The sequence below is a fragment of the Spermophilus citellus genome (assembly GCF_964194105.1).
Source record: "Spermophilus citellus genome assembly, chromosome: 9".
NCBI classification, from domain to species: Eukaryota; Metazoa; Chordata; class Mammalia; order Rodentia; family Sciuridae; genus Spermophilus; species Spermophilus citellus.
Window position 1 is genome coordinate 99870511 of NC_138191.1, and position 13973 is coordinate 99884483.

A 13973-nucleotide genomic window follows, 5' to 3' on the forward strand; every position below is an offset into this window, starting at 1 on the left:
AGAGGTGATTGGGGTTGTTTATAAATAAGGTAACAGAAAAAAAGAGGTGATCCTAAGTACTTTGCAGAAAAACAAAATAAGATGACATGATAAAGAGTAATTGGGTGACTAATGGAAGTTTCTAAGATCAGGAAAGGCCTCTCTGAATATGTACTATTTAAGTTGAGACATGAATGATCAAGGAATCATTTAAGTGAAGGGAAGAGTTAAGAGTATTCTAGGCAGAAGATTTAGCTTGTGCCAGAGCCTTAAGACCTTGTATAAATCTCGTTGAAGAAGGTTTGACATTTCTTGCTTGGTATTGCCTATGATCACCTTGTTAGTAAAGGGCTGAATGGATATTTTGCTAATAAAAGAGAGTCTTTGCAACTTGCTTTGTTCACAGTCTAATAAGTGATGAAAACTTTCAACTAGTAGGCCCAGTATAAAAGGTCAAGTCTCAACTACTGATGGTAAAAGGGACAACTACAAACAAGAGATACATGCCATAAAAGGGAGGAAAATCTACATAGTTAAAATGGAGCTGGATATTTTCATATATTACAGACTATGACCAAAGCATTTGTAAAGACTGTCTTTTATTATGAAGACATTTATTTAATTCTTTTCTAGCAGGGCCATGGTAATCTTTTATTGACTTCTGTGAGAGTGTTGAGCTTTCGTCTTATATAGTCAAGTGCATGACCATCTCATGTGATCTCTATATTGTGAAGTTATTTTCAACTGTGGCTCTGAATTATTTGCTGTTTCTGCAAGCCAAAGTAAATTCAGGTGCTAGTTGGGACTCCTGTGATATTTGAGTAAACGACTGTTGTTAAATATATGTGTTAAGGGCTGGGGATGTGGCTCAGTGGTCTAGTGCCCCTGAGTTCAATTCCCATTATGTCTTTTTTCCCCGCTTGGAAAAAAACTGTTGGTGGGAGAGAAGGTGACAGTAGTTGTGAATTAAGAATACAATTATTGTGTTTTTTCATTGGGTGCTGTGCAAGTTGTTGAGGAGTAGTGAATCAAAATAGCTGAGTTTTAGGTCCATCACTGTTACTGCAGGTCTGGACTCAGATGCTACCTGAAAATAGAGTGGCTTTTCCTTTCTTTTCTTCTTTTTTTGGTAGTAATAGTGGTACTGAGGATTGAACCTCAGGCACTCTACCCCCGAGCTACATCCCCAGCCCCTTATTTTTATTTTTTTGTAAGACAGTATCTCACTTAGTTGCAATCCTCGTGCCTCAGCGTGCACCACTGTTCCCAGGTTATGAGGCTTTTCTAGATTTGTAGGCATTCATGATATCATTCACCCTTCTTGGTTTCTTAGCAGTGGATTATATATGGAAAAATCAATGGCCAAATTGGAAAACAAAACTGCTTTAATAGCTGGGCAAGCACCGAATGGAGCTAGTGGTTTAGACCTGAGTCTTAAATGAGATCTTTTTACTCTCACTCCAATTCTAAATCTTAGGATCCCACACTCTGATAACATATAGAGTTATGACTTAGTCTGCAGAGCCTGGTAGCATGATGCAACAGGCCTGCCTCATCAACCTAGTCATAGGAAAGACAGCTTAGAGATCTCATGACAAGTTTTTTCCATGTTTGTATCTTCCACAGCAAGTGAGAAATGGAAAAGAATTTAGTGAACTGTGGCACAGGAAGTAAAAGAGGAAGCTGCTGGTCTCATTCCTGAATTCATAATACTATCTGACCTTGTGAATAGTCCTAATTGGCTCTTTTCTCCCTCACATAGAAACAAATCTAGAATGGAGAAGGGGGAATGCTACAGATGTTCTTGTTTAAAAAAAAAAATTCCCTCATAGTATATATATTTTTCTTTTTCTCATTCCCACTTCTCTCATCCTGGACTGAGGTAATTCTAGCCACTTTACTGTCCCATTAGTCCAACTAAGAAAGATATCCAAAGAATGTTGTGGGATTCGATAATGAGAAGGACATTCTGAGGTTACTTTAAAATAGTTCCCATCCTACTTCTGTTTCTCCAAACAATCTATGCACAAATCTTAATCTTTATAGTATTTTTCACCCCTTTGTCTGTATCTGACTATTTCAATTTTTGGTATACTCCCCTAACATTAGCAAAGTCACATCCAAGAACTCTGACTTCTTCCTAGAGAAGGAAGTTTTAGGATATCATCTTTGGAAAAAGCTAAAGCAGCCATCTAATCCAATCCCATTTTATGACTGGGGTGCAGAAAGAAAAGGTTAAATAGTCTGTTGAGTCCCTAGCATCTTCCCTGAGAATGTTCAAGATAATAATTTCTCTAATACAGGACTTTGGGGAGCAGGTGTGATTAAATAAGATAACATTTATGAGCATTAGGCCTGGCACCTTGCAGGTACTCGGTAGTTTCTCTTTGCCAGGTGACAGAGCTAGTTAATAGATGAGCCAGGACTTAACTCCAAATCACTCATCATGTGCCTTGATCATCCTAGAGATGAATTGTTCAGTATAACTCAGTGGTTGCTCAAAAGAATGGTCCTCAACATAAAAATCTCATTTAAATCTAGTTATGTATTGAAGTAAACCAACAGCAGCGCCTCCTGGCCCACAGTAGATATGCAGTAAGTAAGTCCTTTATATGGATGGGTAAAGTGGTGCAGTGTTCAGGAATACATAGGTAGGCAACTGCCAGTGGGAGAGATTTTTAAATATTTTTATTTTCAAACTGGAAAAAATAGGTTTCAAACTATGTAATTTCTCCAAATTGATATAATTTCATTTGCAGTTTTTTTCTGTGTTTCTTCCTCATGATTGCTTTTCAGTGATCAATTTTCTGAGGTTTTTTTTTCCTGCAGTGTGGCAGTAAAAAAGAGTCCTTTCAATGACCTATACAGTTTATGTATGCTTTATGTATCCAAGTAAATATTTTTGACTAAATCAATTATATTTTTTTCTTCCAAAATACCTTACAAAACAACTTTTTCTTGTCACAAAGGATATTTATCTGCAAAGATACTTTAAGTCACAAGTGTTATAATTAGAACAAAGCATTGTTTGATGTAGGACTCAAAATGTTTCTCCATTATAAGTTGATATAATCAGTATTTCAAGTACATTATTGTGATTGCTTTTCAACTTAAGTTTAATTCAGGTGGGCATTATTATTAGACTTTGTGAAAGTAAAATTTGAAAATACTGGGTTGGTAAATGTTTCTTAATAAGGAGCTCCATGAAAGTGGCTCATTTTAAGTAGAGGACATTTCCCTAAAGTTATGCATTCTGGATGGAAAAAGAAACTTGTCCCCAATTAAAGCATCAATGGAGACCACAACACATCTAATTGGAGTCATGTACCAAACCTATTATTACAGTTTACTGCCTTTTGATAGGTCAGTGACTACTGAGATTAGCTTGTTAGCATCACACTTTGAAAAAGAACTGCAGGTATTCTCTGTGACTGAGGGAACTGATTGATTTAATGGACAGCAAGAAACTTGGTCACTAATTCATGAAACAAAAATCAATATATCTGTAAATATAAATTTTCCCTCATAGTTAGTCTAGATGGATGGAATTATATTGAGACAGTTTTACTGTATCACAAAATATCACCATCACTACTAATTACCACATTTTGATTAATCTTATGTACTTTGGTTAATGCATTTTGCTGAATCCAATATATCACTATATTGATAAACAGTAATCATAGACAAAAGGCTGCCTGAACTTTGAAATCATCTTAAAAAATGTTATTAGGAAAAATGTTATTATGAATTATGTGAAACAAAATGTTTGTTTATCTAGACATATTTAATTGCCAGCAAAGAAAGCAATTAAAAGTAGCTGCAGAGTAAGAGGCCAACCTTCGTTAAACATGGTTTTAAGATTGTTACAGAACTTGTGGTGATGATAACATGGTGTCTTGGAGGATGTTAACAACTGTAGCAGAGTGTTAATTAAGAATGATGTAATCTACAGCTCAAAATTATTAGTATCGTATGTTAGTTTAGCTGGACAGGAACAAAACCTAGTTTCAGTTATGATAATAGCTCAAGTAATATTTATAGTGGAAAGATTAACATTTTATTTTTATGCTGTTCCTGAGACATTTTAAAAATCCTGAATGAAATACAATCATGTGTAAACATCAAGCCCCTAGTTCATTTACATATGTGCCAGATTTTCAAACTGATTGCTATTTGAACCTAATCTGTCATTGCTGGCTGCATTAGCTACAACAAACATTACATTTACATATTGATTTCTTATTTTGTTTTAGTGTAAATAATCCATAATTATAGTAAATTTAGTCTTTTGTTGACAAGAGCTCATATGACTCTGTAAGTTTAGAATGGAAATTTAAATTGCCATGTGTCATGCTTTTTAATCTAAAATCAGATATATTTAAAAGGATAAAAAGATCATTGTAGATCACAACATATTCTAAAGAGACAAAAGAGAAAAATTCTAGTGTGTTTTGGAAAGATGTAAAGTGTAAATGAAAAATTCAATAATGTATTTTAAAATTATTTACTTTTTTATTATATAAATCATAGGTGTTTGAAATAAATTAATGTTCTTGCTTCAATATCAGGCCATATTTAAAAAATAAAATCTAGTATAAATAACCTGATAATCCTGTCTTATATTGATATTTTTATTTAAAATATCCAGTGCAAGAAAAGAAGTAGCACATATACACAGCAGGAACAAAAGGAGACTTTCTATCTCTGTATTGATAAAAAACAAAAACAAAAACTTGTTTTAACTACACATGCAGCATTGATTTTAAGAAGCATAATTTCACTGATGACAACTCACAGATGTCATTAGACATACAGTATTATTAAGTCATAATGGCAACAAGCCCATGGTTCCCTTTTACACTGATTAAAAGTGTGTTGTATTTTTGAAGTTAAAAAATATTGGGCAAGCTGTGCACTGTGGTGCATGCCTATAATTCCAGCAGCTTGGGAAACTGAGGCAGGAGGATCGAGAGTTCAAAGCCAGCCTTAGCACTGCGAGGCGTGAAACAACCAGTGAGACTCTGTCTTTAAATAAAATCTAAAATAGGGCTGGGGATGTGGCTCAGTGGTTGCCCCTAAGTTCAGTCCCCAGTACCCTCCCTCCCAAATTGGGCCCATTGAATTGGGAAGATGGTGGCTATCAGTTTATTCAAGCATTTTTTATGGTTGAAATATTTTATGGAAATGTAATTAACATAAAGTAAATGTACAATTCTTAAGTGTCTCAAAGTTATGTATGAGTTTTGATAGAAGTATATGGTTTTCTACCATGGATTTTAATGAGCCAGGTTTTAATTTGGATGTATACATACAGGTGTCTAACAAGCAGCCACTTTCGAAGTCTATACTGAACTGATGACAGCTTTTACTTGAGTTCTGTGAATACAGAAGCCCTAACTAAGGTCCCTTAACATTAGTCAGCTTGGGCTGCTGTGACAAAATGCAAGAAACTGTCGGATTTAAACAACAGACACTTATTTCTTACATTTCTAGAGTCTGGAAGAAGTCCAAGATCAAGGTGTCAGCAAATTCAGTTTCTGAGAGTGCCTTCATTTTGTCTTGGCTGCCTTCTTGCAGTATTCTCACATGGCAGAAAGAGAGAAAAAGCTCCGGTTTCTCTTAATCGTTTTATGAGAACACTAGTGCCATCATGGGGCACCATCCTAGTGACCTCATCTAAACCTATTACTTCCCAAAGGATTCACCTCCAAATGCTATCAAATTGGGAATTAGGACTTTAATATATGGATTTTGGGTAGGACACAAACATTTTAGTCTGTAACAGCCCTGAAAATTTATCTTTATCTTTTCTAGTTTAGTTGTTAGTTTTGATGAGGTTAGACTTTATAATAGTGAGTTCCTGCCCTAGAACAGTTAATGTTTTAATAGGTAGTCTATGGTTCAGCCTGGTTAGATCTGCCCACTGAAGACTTTCAGAGGGAATTCTGGATTCAAGAAATTGCAGGAGAAGAAATTCCTCGATGATATTTTTATTCTTAGTTCAAGATTCCTTAACCTGTTAATGTGATACACTATGAAATGGGCCTGCAGAGGAGAAACCATTTCTCTTTATTCTTCAGGAATTAATGATAGGTCTGTAACTACATGGTGATCAAATGATGGTTTTACTACTACAGTGCAGCTATAAGTTAACCTTGAAAAAAAATCAATATATCATATATATTAATATAGCCCTGAGCTTTTCTGGCCTGCTGAAATGCTCTTTGAATATAAAATAAATTCAGTCAAGACAATAAAGACTTATATTTATTTTCTTAGTGTTGCTGATTTATCAGTTCTTGACACGTGAAGGGTAATAATATATGGCTTTGTACATTCACATGTATAAAAATGCCTCAACTACAGATTTATCTTTTTTCCTGATAAATGTTTATAGTTAAATTGGTAGGTGATCTTCTCAGGCATAGATAATAGATTCTTCTAATGAAAGAATATTGGAAACCCAAGACTTGTGGACAAAGAAGAGAGCTGTTTTTGGCTTAGATATTAATGCTTAGTTATGCTAAGAATGTTAGGAAATTGATTGTCTTGTCTTTATTTTAGTGTTCCCTCTCTTACACATATTCTTCCCCAGTGTTAAGAAATTAGCTGGGTGTTATGGTGCACACCTGTAATCCTGGCTGAATCAGGATGATTGCTGAGCTCAGGAGTTCAGAGCCAGCCTGGGCAACATAGCAAGACACAGCCTCTTTAAAAACAAAACAAAACAAAAAACAAACAAACAAACAAAAACCTTGTTAGAAGAATTATGAGATGATATGAGTTAAAATGTCTTCTGTCCTACGTGCTTATGATTCCATCCCATCCCATCCCATCCCATCCCATCCCATCCCATCCCATCCCATCCCAAACAGCCACTAGCTCAGAGTTTGGGGACAAATGTATATGGTTTTGATTATATTTTAAATATTAATCTCAGTCTGTATTTGAAGGTAGAGCAAAGTTTTGTAGAAACCAAACCATGTCTTTGTTGATAAACATAAATATCTCAATTGAAAAAAATAATGGAGAAAAAAAATTTAAAAAAAGAACAATGAGGAGGGACCTATGTTTTATTCTCACAAAACTATTTCTTGCAGTGTGTTAGAATTTAAACTGCTTTTTAAAAGTTTTTACATTTCTTTTGTTGCCACTTTTTATCATCTCTTGAAGAGAAAACATGCCATTTAAAACAAAAACATTTCATTATTTCTCACCTAGCTATTTCAGCTGATCATCCTTCTTAGACTTTAAAAATCAAAAGTTGAAGTAGCATTTGCATTTTGAAATGCTACTTGAGAGACAGCCTGTGTGATTGTTGATGGTTGTGGTTATCTTGACAACCATTAGGACATTAGGAGGCACTGTGAGGGAAAAAAATTGCTTCTGGATACAGCAACTGAGTCCCTATTTTTTTCCATTAGCTTCAGCAATTAGAGTCAATTTGCTTAGATAACATTTTAGCAATAAAATCCTTGCAAATTATGCTGGATTCTGTGGAAAGTATAGATGGTCTCATTTAAGTATCTTTTGGTGTGTGTAGCACATTAAGAAGATCGGTATTAGAGTTTTTAAAAGCACATGGTACCATGTGTACCATATGTGAACTTATGTGAATTTTTTCCTTTTTTTAATTTATTTTAATTAGTTACACATGACAGTAGTGAATTTTTTTAAATTTTTTTTTTTAAAGACAGAGGGAGAGGGAGAGAGAGAATTTTAATATTTATTTTTTAGTTCTCGGCGGACACAACATCTTTCTTTGTATGTGGTGCTGAGGATTGAACCCGGGCTGCACGCATGCCAGGCGAGCGCACTACCGCTTGAGCCACATCCCCAGCCCAGTAGTGAATTTTTAAGTATGCTTGTCTACCCATCCCTCAATAAACTCAATGGAAGCAGAAATATAATCTTACTGGGTTCAATTCCCTGGTAATTAAGGGCAAATCAGAAGAGTATAATCTCTGAAAAATGAATATGGTCATTTTCCTGGCCTTATTGCACTTAATGTAGCAGTAGCATTTAGTGTGATTGAGCATGTCCTAATTGAGACAGTTATGTCATTTGGTTCTCTTATACTAGACTTTCTTGATTTTTCTCTTATCTCACTATCAAACTCCATTAAAGGACCCCTTCCCCTTTGCTTTATTTCAAGTGACTGGAATTCCTTAAGGGCTCCATCTCACCCTCTCTGCTTTTCTATAGATAACATATTGTCCTAGGTGATTTCTTTTGGCCACAAAGTCTATTTTTTTTTTTTTAAAGAGAGAATGGGGGGGGGGGAGAGAGAGAGAGAGAGAGAGAGAGAGAAATTTTTAATATTTATTTTTTAGTTCTTGGCGGACACAATATCTTTGTTTGTATGTGGTGATGAGGATCGAACACATCCCCAGCCCCGCACAAAGTCTAAATATTGTCTGTATACCGTTAACTCTCTTGCTTTGACCTCTCTTGACTTTTGGCTCTTACATTCAACTGTTTGTGACTTTTTTTTTTTTTGATGCCTAATAGGCATTTCAAATTTAATATATCTAAAACATCACTCTCAATTTCCCCACCCATTTTCCTTGTTAAATGAAATTTCATCCTTCTCTTTGCTCTAACCAGAAACCTTGGGGTTCTCTTTTTCTCTCACATTTCATCTAATGGGATAGGTACTACTGAGAAATTGAAACAAGCACAATGAAAACTGAGAAGGAAGTACTTAAACTCTGCCTCAGGGTAAAAGAGGGGAAAGCTTTAGAGTAAAAGACATATAATATATAAGTTGAAATATGAAAGATGAGTGGTAATACCCTAATTTTTGTCACTGAGAAGTGATGAAATTTTTCTGGCTTCTATCTCTAAAATGTATTCTGAATTGAACAACTCCTTTCCATCTCTAACTCTACCATCATAGTCCAACACCATCACTTCTTTTATGGATTAGTTTCCAGTCTGTCTTCCTATATCTCTCATCTCACTGTAGCCAGAGTAATCTTAAATAGATGTAAATATATATCGGCTTTTACCACTTTTCTTTTTTCTTAAATATTTATTTTTTAGTTTTAGGTGGACACAATATCTTTATTTTTATGTGGTGCAGAGAATCGAACCCAGTGTCTCACGAATGCTAGGCGAACGCGCTACTACTTGAGCCACATCCCCAGCCCCAACTACTTTTCTTTTAACAAACCTCCAATGTTGCTACAAGGACCTATGTGATTGGACCCTTGTGGTCTCTTTGTTATCATACCAACCTCAAGTTATATCTCTTCCTTAGTGATGCATTCTCTAACTGTTCTGTGGAAAATAATTCCTTTGACCTTGACCCTCTGTTATCTCGTATCTTATAATCCTGTTTTATTTTCTTTACAACACTTAACATTCTTTAAAATTATATATTCATTTACTTGATCTTTGTCTCTTTTACTAGAATGTAAGTTTTACAAAAGCAGAGACCATGTTTTTTTTTTTTTTTAACCCACCACTATTTCCCTAGCAACTAGAATGTCATGAACATACATAGGTGTCTAGTAAGTACATGGGTATATTATGTCCCTCCCCTAGTTTCCTTGTGTAAAAAAAGTGCTACCTTCTCCCTTACTGAAACAAAACAAACAAAACTTTTTTATCCCTTCTGAATGATAGACTTTTAACTTCCTACTTATCTTTCATATTTCAACTTATATATGTCTTTTCTTCTGAAGCTTTCCCATAACTCTTTAATCTTTTTACTGAGGTAGAGTAAAGTACTTCCTTCTCAGGTTTCATTGTGCTTTCAACTTCTCAGTAGTACCTATCCCACTTAGACTTGAGTTTTTCTTGTTTGGATTGATTTCCTTTGTATCTGAAATAATGCAAAACATTGAAGTAATGCTGATAAATAAATGAATCAATGTCTTAACTCTAATGGTAGTTTTTTAGAAGACAACATTGTTGTTTGAGACACAAGGATGAATCAGACTTTTACATTGTGGACATCCACAACTTATTCATTATTCAATAAGAATCTGCAGTGTTCCGATTTTATGTTTAAGATCTAAGGATACAATGACAGAGATTCTTGCCTCAAGAAACCTGGTAGAATTTCTTTTGATTTTGATCAGTGATATTTCATGATATATATTAGTGCTTCCTAGGTATTTTTAGTCTGTAATTAACCTGTGAACTCTACAGGAGGCAATAGAACAAACAGCTTCTAATCTTTATGTTGAGTGCATGTTTATCACATAATCACAAAGTTTCAGATGGGCAAAGGAGGAGTTATGAAGGCCAGAGCCATGTAGCACAGCCAGAATATTGTCAAAACTACACTCAAGGCAGGAAGTATAGATTATTTGAATATAATAGGCAATAGACTTTTATTTTAACCTTAGATTAAAGATAGTATGTCTTAATAATTAATAGACATTAAAATAGAATTGTGACACCTTTCTTAATTTATGTGGCTAAATATCATAATTGTTTGTTTCTGATAGATTTCTAACATTTTGGAACTTAGAAATGGGATTTTTAAAACGTTGCTTAGAATTTTTTAATTTCTTAATTCTGTATAGCTGGGTCCTAAATGAAAGCAGAATTAGTGTGAAGGAATTTTGGTGTAAAGTTCTATATATTTCAGTATCTTCTGAATTTTGACAGAAATCTTATTTCTATTGTTGTATAAATTCATGAGTATAAGCAATAATTTCATACTTATTCTAGTATAGCTGCTTCTACCTTAAGATTGAACCAGTCTTTGCATATTTGTTTTAGTAGCATATTTGGAATTTGACATAATTGATAATTGGTTCTTTTAGAGGAAATATGTATGTAGACAGAAGCATATAACTCATGGAAATTTTGTATGTATGCAAAGTATTTAGAATTGAAGTTTAAAAACATTTTGGTAGAGAAGGAGTTAACAGGTTAGCTCCCCTTGGTTGTTCTCAGCCTGCTCTCTTGCCTTTAGGAGCTGAAAAGATGATAACATTGGGCCCAGACATGCCTGTGTGGAGGTTAGGGTACTCCTGGGGTTTTTGCAGCTAGCTGTAAAGCAAGCTAGAACTTGTTCATCTCTGAGTTCCTTGTTTTTCTTTCAACCCTTTCAGTGCCCTGCAGGAGTCATTAAATCAAAACTTCATGCTGATCATCACCCACCGAGAAGTCCAGCGGGAGTACAACCTGAACTTCTCAGGAAGCAGTACCATTCAGGAGGTGAGTTATGTCTCACAGCTAAGGAATAAAGGTAGCTCATTATAGCTAATGTTGACCCTGTTAAAAGAGGGCTTATCTGCTCTGGTTGGAAACTCTCTTTATGTTTCATTATTGGGTTCTTAATTTTAATTAACTGGAACATCAGTGATTACTGTAGATATACTAAATGATTTGACCCAGAAAGATATGTTGTAAATGGGAGCTCTTGATAATTCTTAAACTCATCTACTTAAAACCCTGCTTAAGAATAATACATTATCATATAAGGTATTTCATGCTTTCAATAGTGATTATTCAAAATGTTAATTTGGAAATTATTGATAGCATTCATTTTGGAAGATGCTTATATTTTATTTGAAAGGTTACTCTCAAATATGTTACCTATTCATATTTTTTACTCTTCTGTTTCTAAGAGAAATTTGAGGAAGCTTTTCTTAAGCAGCTCAATTCTATCCATGGACAGGATTTGTAAGGTGCTGTTGGAGACTGTCATTTAGCTCGAATATCTGAGAAGAGTCTATTTAGCATGTCAATATTTTCTTTACCATGTCTAAGGAGGGCCACTGTTTCAAAAAGGAACCTCCCCCAAGAGAGAACAGGTACCTTCTTGGTATGCCTTTGGCCCCACCTACCTAAAAGCCAATAATTTGTCTCCGTAGGGGGAAAACATTTAAGGTTATGACTGAACTAGTGTATTCAGAAAGACTGAAATAGTAACTGTGTATTATTACCCCTCATAATTTATGAAGACAATAGTCTTTTGTCTGCTAATTTTTTGAAGAGAATTAATCATGCCTAATCTTGGATTATTTCATAATTTTTTTACTTAAGACTATATTGCTTAAAATATTACTTACGTTATCTTGGAAGAACCAGTTATTTTCAGAAGTATATAAATTGTTTCAGTAATGGCTAGACAATTACTGTTTCTTTCTTTCATGTTTTGTCAATGAATTTCCTCTTTTGAATTTGGAATAAAGATCTCATTGCTTTAAATTTATTTTCTCCATTGATCACTTAATTTGTTTACTGGTAATCAAAGTCTTTAAAAATTTTTTCTGACTCCTAAATTGAATCATATGTTGGTTTATTTGTTTTTTTTTCAGGATTATCAAAACATCAATTTTTATTTCACTTTTAATCTCTATAATGTGTTAATCTCTAATGGATATTCTATGCTCTAAATTTAAAAATTTAAAAGTCATGTGTTAATGTATTAGAAATAATAATTTATTGTGGCTCTACCTCAGAGTTTCAACAGAATCTTCATGACAGTAAAATAAAAATTATATATGTGAATTTTAATTAAACAAGGAAATGCCGTTTGAACACAAAGCAAAGATAATGAGAGATGAATTTGATTCTGTTGTTGATTCACTTTCTGAATTGAATGGTAATATAATACATGATGGTTTAATATAATCTGCTTTCTTTTTATTTCTGGTTGAAGTTTTTATATATATATATATATATATATATATATATATATATTCCTGCCCCCCCCCCCCCCCCCGCCCCCGCCGCCGTGGGGACAGTTTCTGTTAACTCAGGTGTATGGGTGTATTTCAACTTTCTTCCACAAGAGGGCAGAAAGGACTATTAAGCTGATAGCCTAAAAATGCCATTCAGTGTTTTCAAATTAGCTTCTCTTATATTAACAAAAAGGAGCATAATGGCCAAGTTATTGTTTGATTTACAGATAATTGGCATATTGCGGGGAGGAGACTTAATTTCACCCTTTTAAATTAAACAGGGAGATTTAAAAAGACATAAAATATTCATTAATGTTCGGTGATTATAAAGTAGTGGCATATATTTATTTTGCCTTTATTACTGTTTCGATGGGAAAATACTGCAAATATTTCCGAAATCGAGTTGGCCATACTGACAAGTTGAAATGTTTAAGCAGCGTTAATGCAATCTGCTCACACCTGATATCCTATGCAGAATGATTCAAAATGACTACATCAATTATTAAAAGAAATATTTAAAATTCTGTAAATGTGCCATTGTGAGCCACAGTTGGCTGAAACTGTTCTCCATGGCATACTATTTAGATTATCAAATATATTTTAAGCTTCAAGGACTTGAAAACAGTAAATCTTTTTCCTAACATTTTCTAAATATCTTTTGAAAAATGTTCCAGGAATATTTTTTGCAGAAACAGATATTCTTATGTATTTCTTGGTAAGAGTTTGGTTTTTTCTTCTTTTTTCATTTTTAAAAGTTATTTTAAATTATATTTTGAAATGCTAGCTGCCAGGAAAAAATAAATGTAGTTATTTTTGTACTAATTGCTTTTCTGTGAGTAGACAGCCCACATTGGCTCTTATTTTGAACAATTTAGGAAAAGGATATGGATCACCTCTATAGGCATAGTCCTATCACTTTTCTCCTTCTACTTGTGGAATACCTATGGTTGGGGTGGTTTCAAGAGCCAGAAAGGTGTTCTTATGTACAGCCTTGCCACCCACGGAGACCCTTAAGTATGTGTATTATTTCTTGTTGTAGGACTACAGCTGCAATCAAAATCAGTTTGATTGCACTAAGATAAAAATATAATGTTGAAATAATTTTGGAGTTATATTTTATAAATACTAATACTTCTATTCTTAACATGGAATTTTAATGATGCCATGTGTTCTACCGTGTAAATTAATCACCAGTTTCAGTCTTTTTAGTACTTAGTCCAAGAATGAATTCTAACCAGTAATAAAAAATTGTGAGAAAGGAAGAAATTTTAGAGAAACCAAACAATTCCTAATCATTTTTCCAGTGTAGTATATTATTTTTGTGTTCTAGGTGAAAAACAG

The 13973-nt window shown here is 34.0% G+C and overlaps 1 protein-coding gene across 2 annotated transcripts in view; it reads left to right on the plus strand.

The window, feature by feature from the left end:
- The window catches only part of FAF1 (Fas associated factor 1), a 401623-nt gene that overhangs the window by 166386 nt on the left and 221264 nt on the right, over positions 1-13973 (plus strand). For both annotated transcript variants that reach the window (XM_081307503.1, XM_081307502.1), the window contains one exon: positions 11055-11160. In XM_081307503.1, the coding sequence (XP_081163629.1) occupies positions 11055-11160 (106 nt within the window). The remainder of the gene's footprint in view (positions 1-11054; positions 11161-13973) is intronic.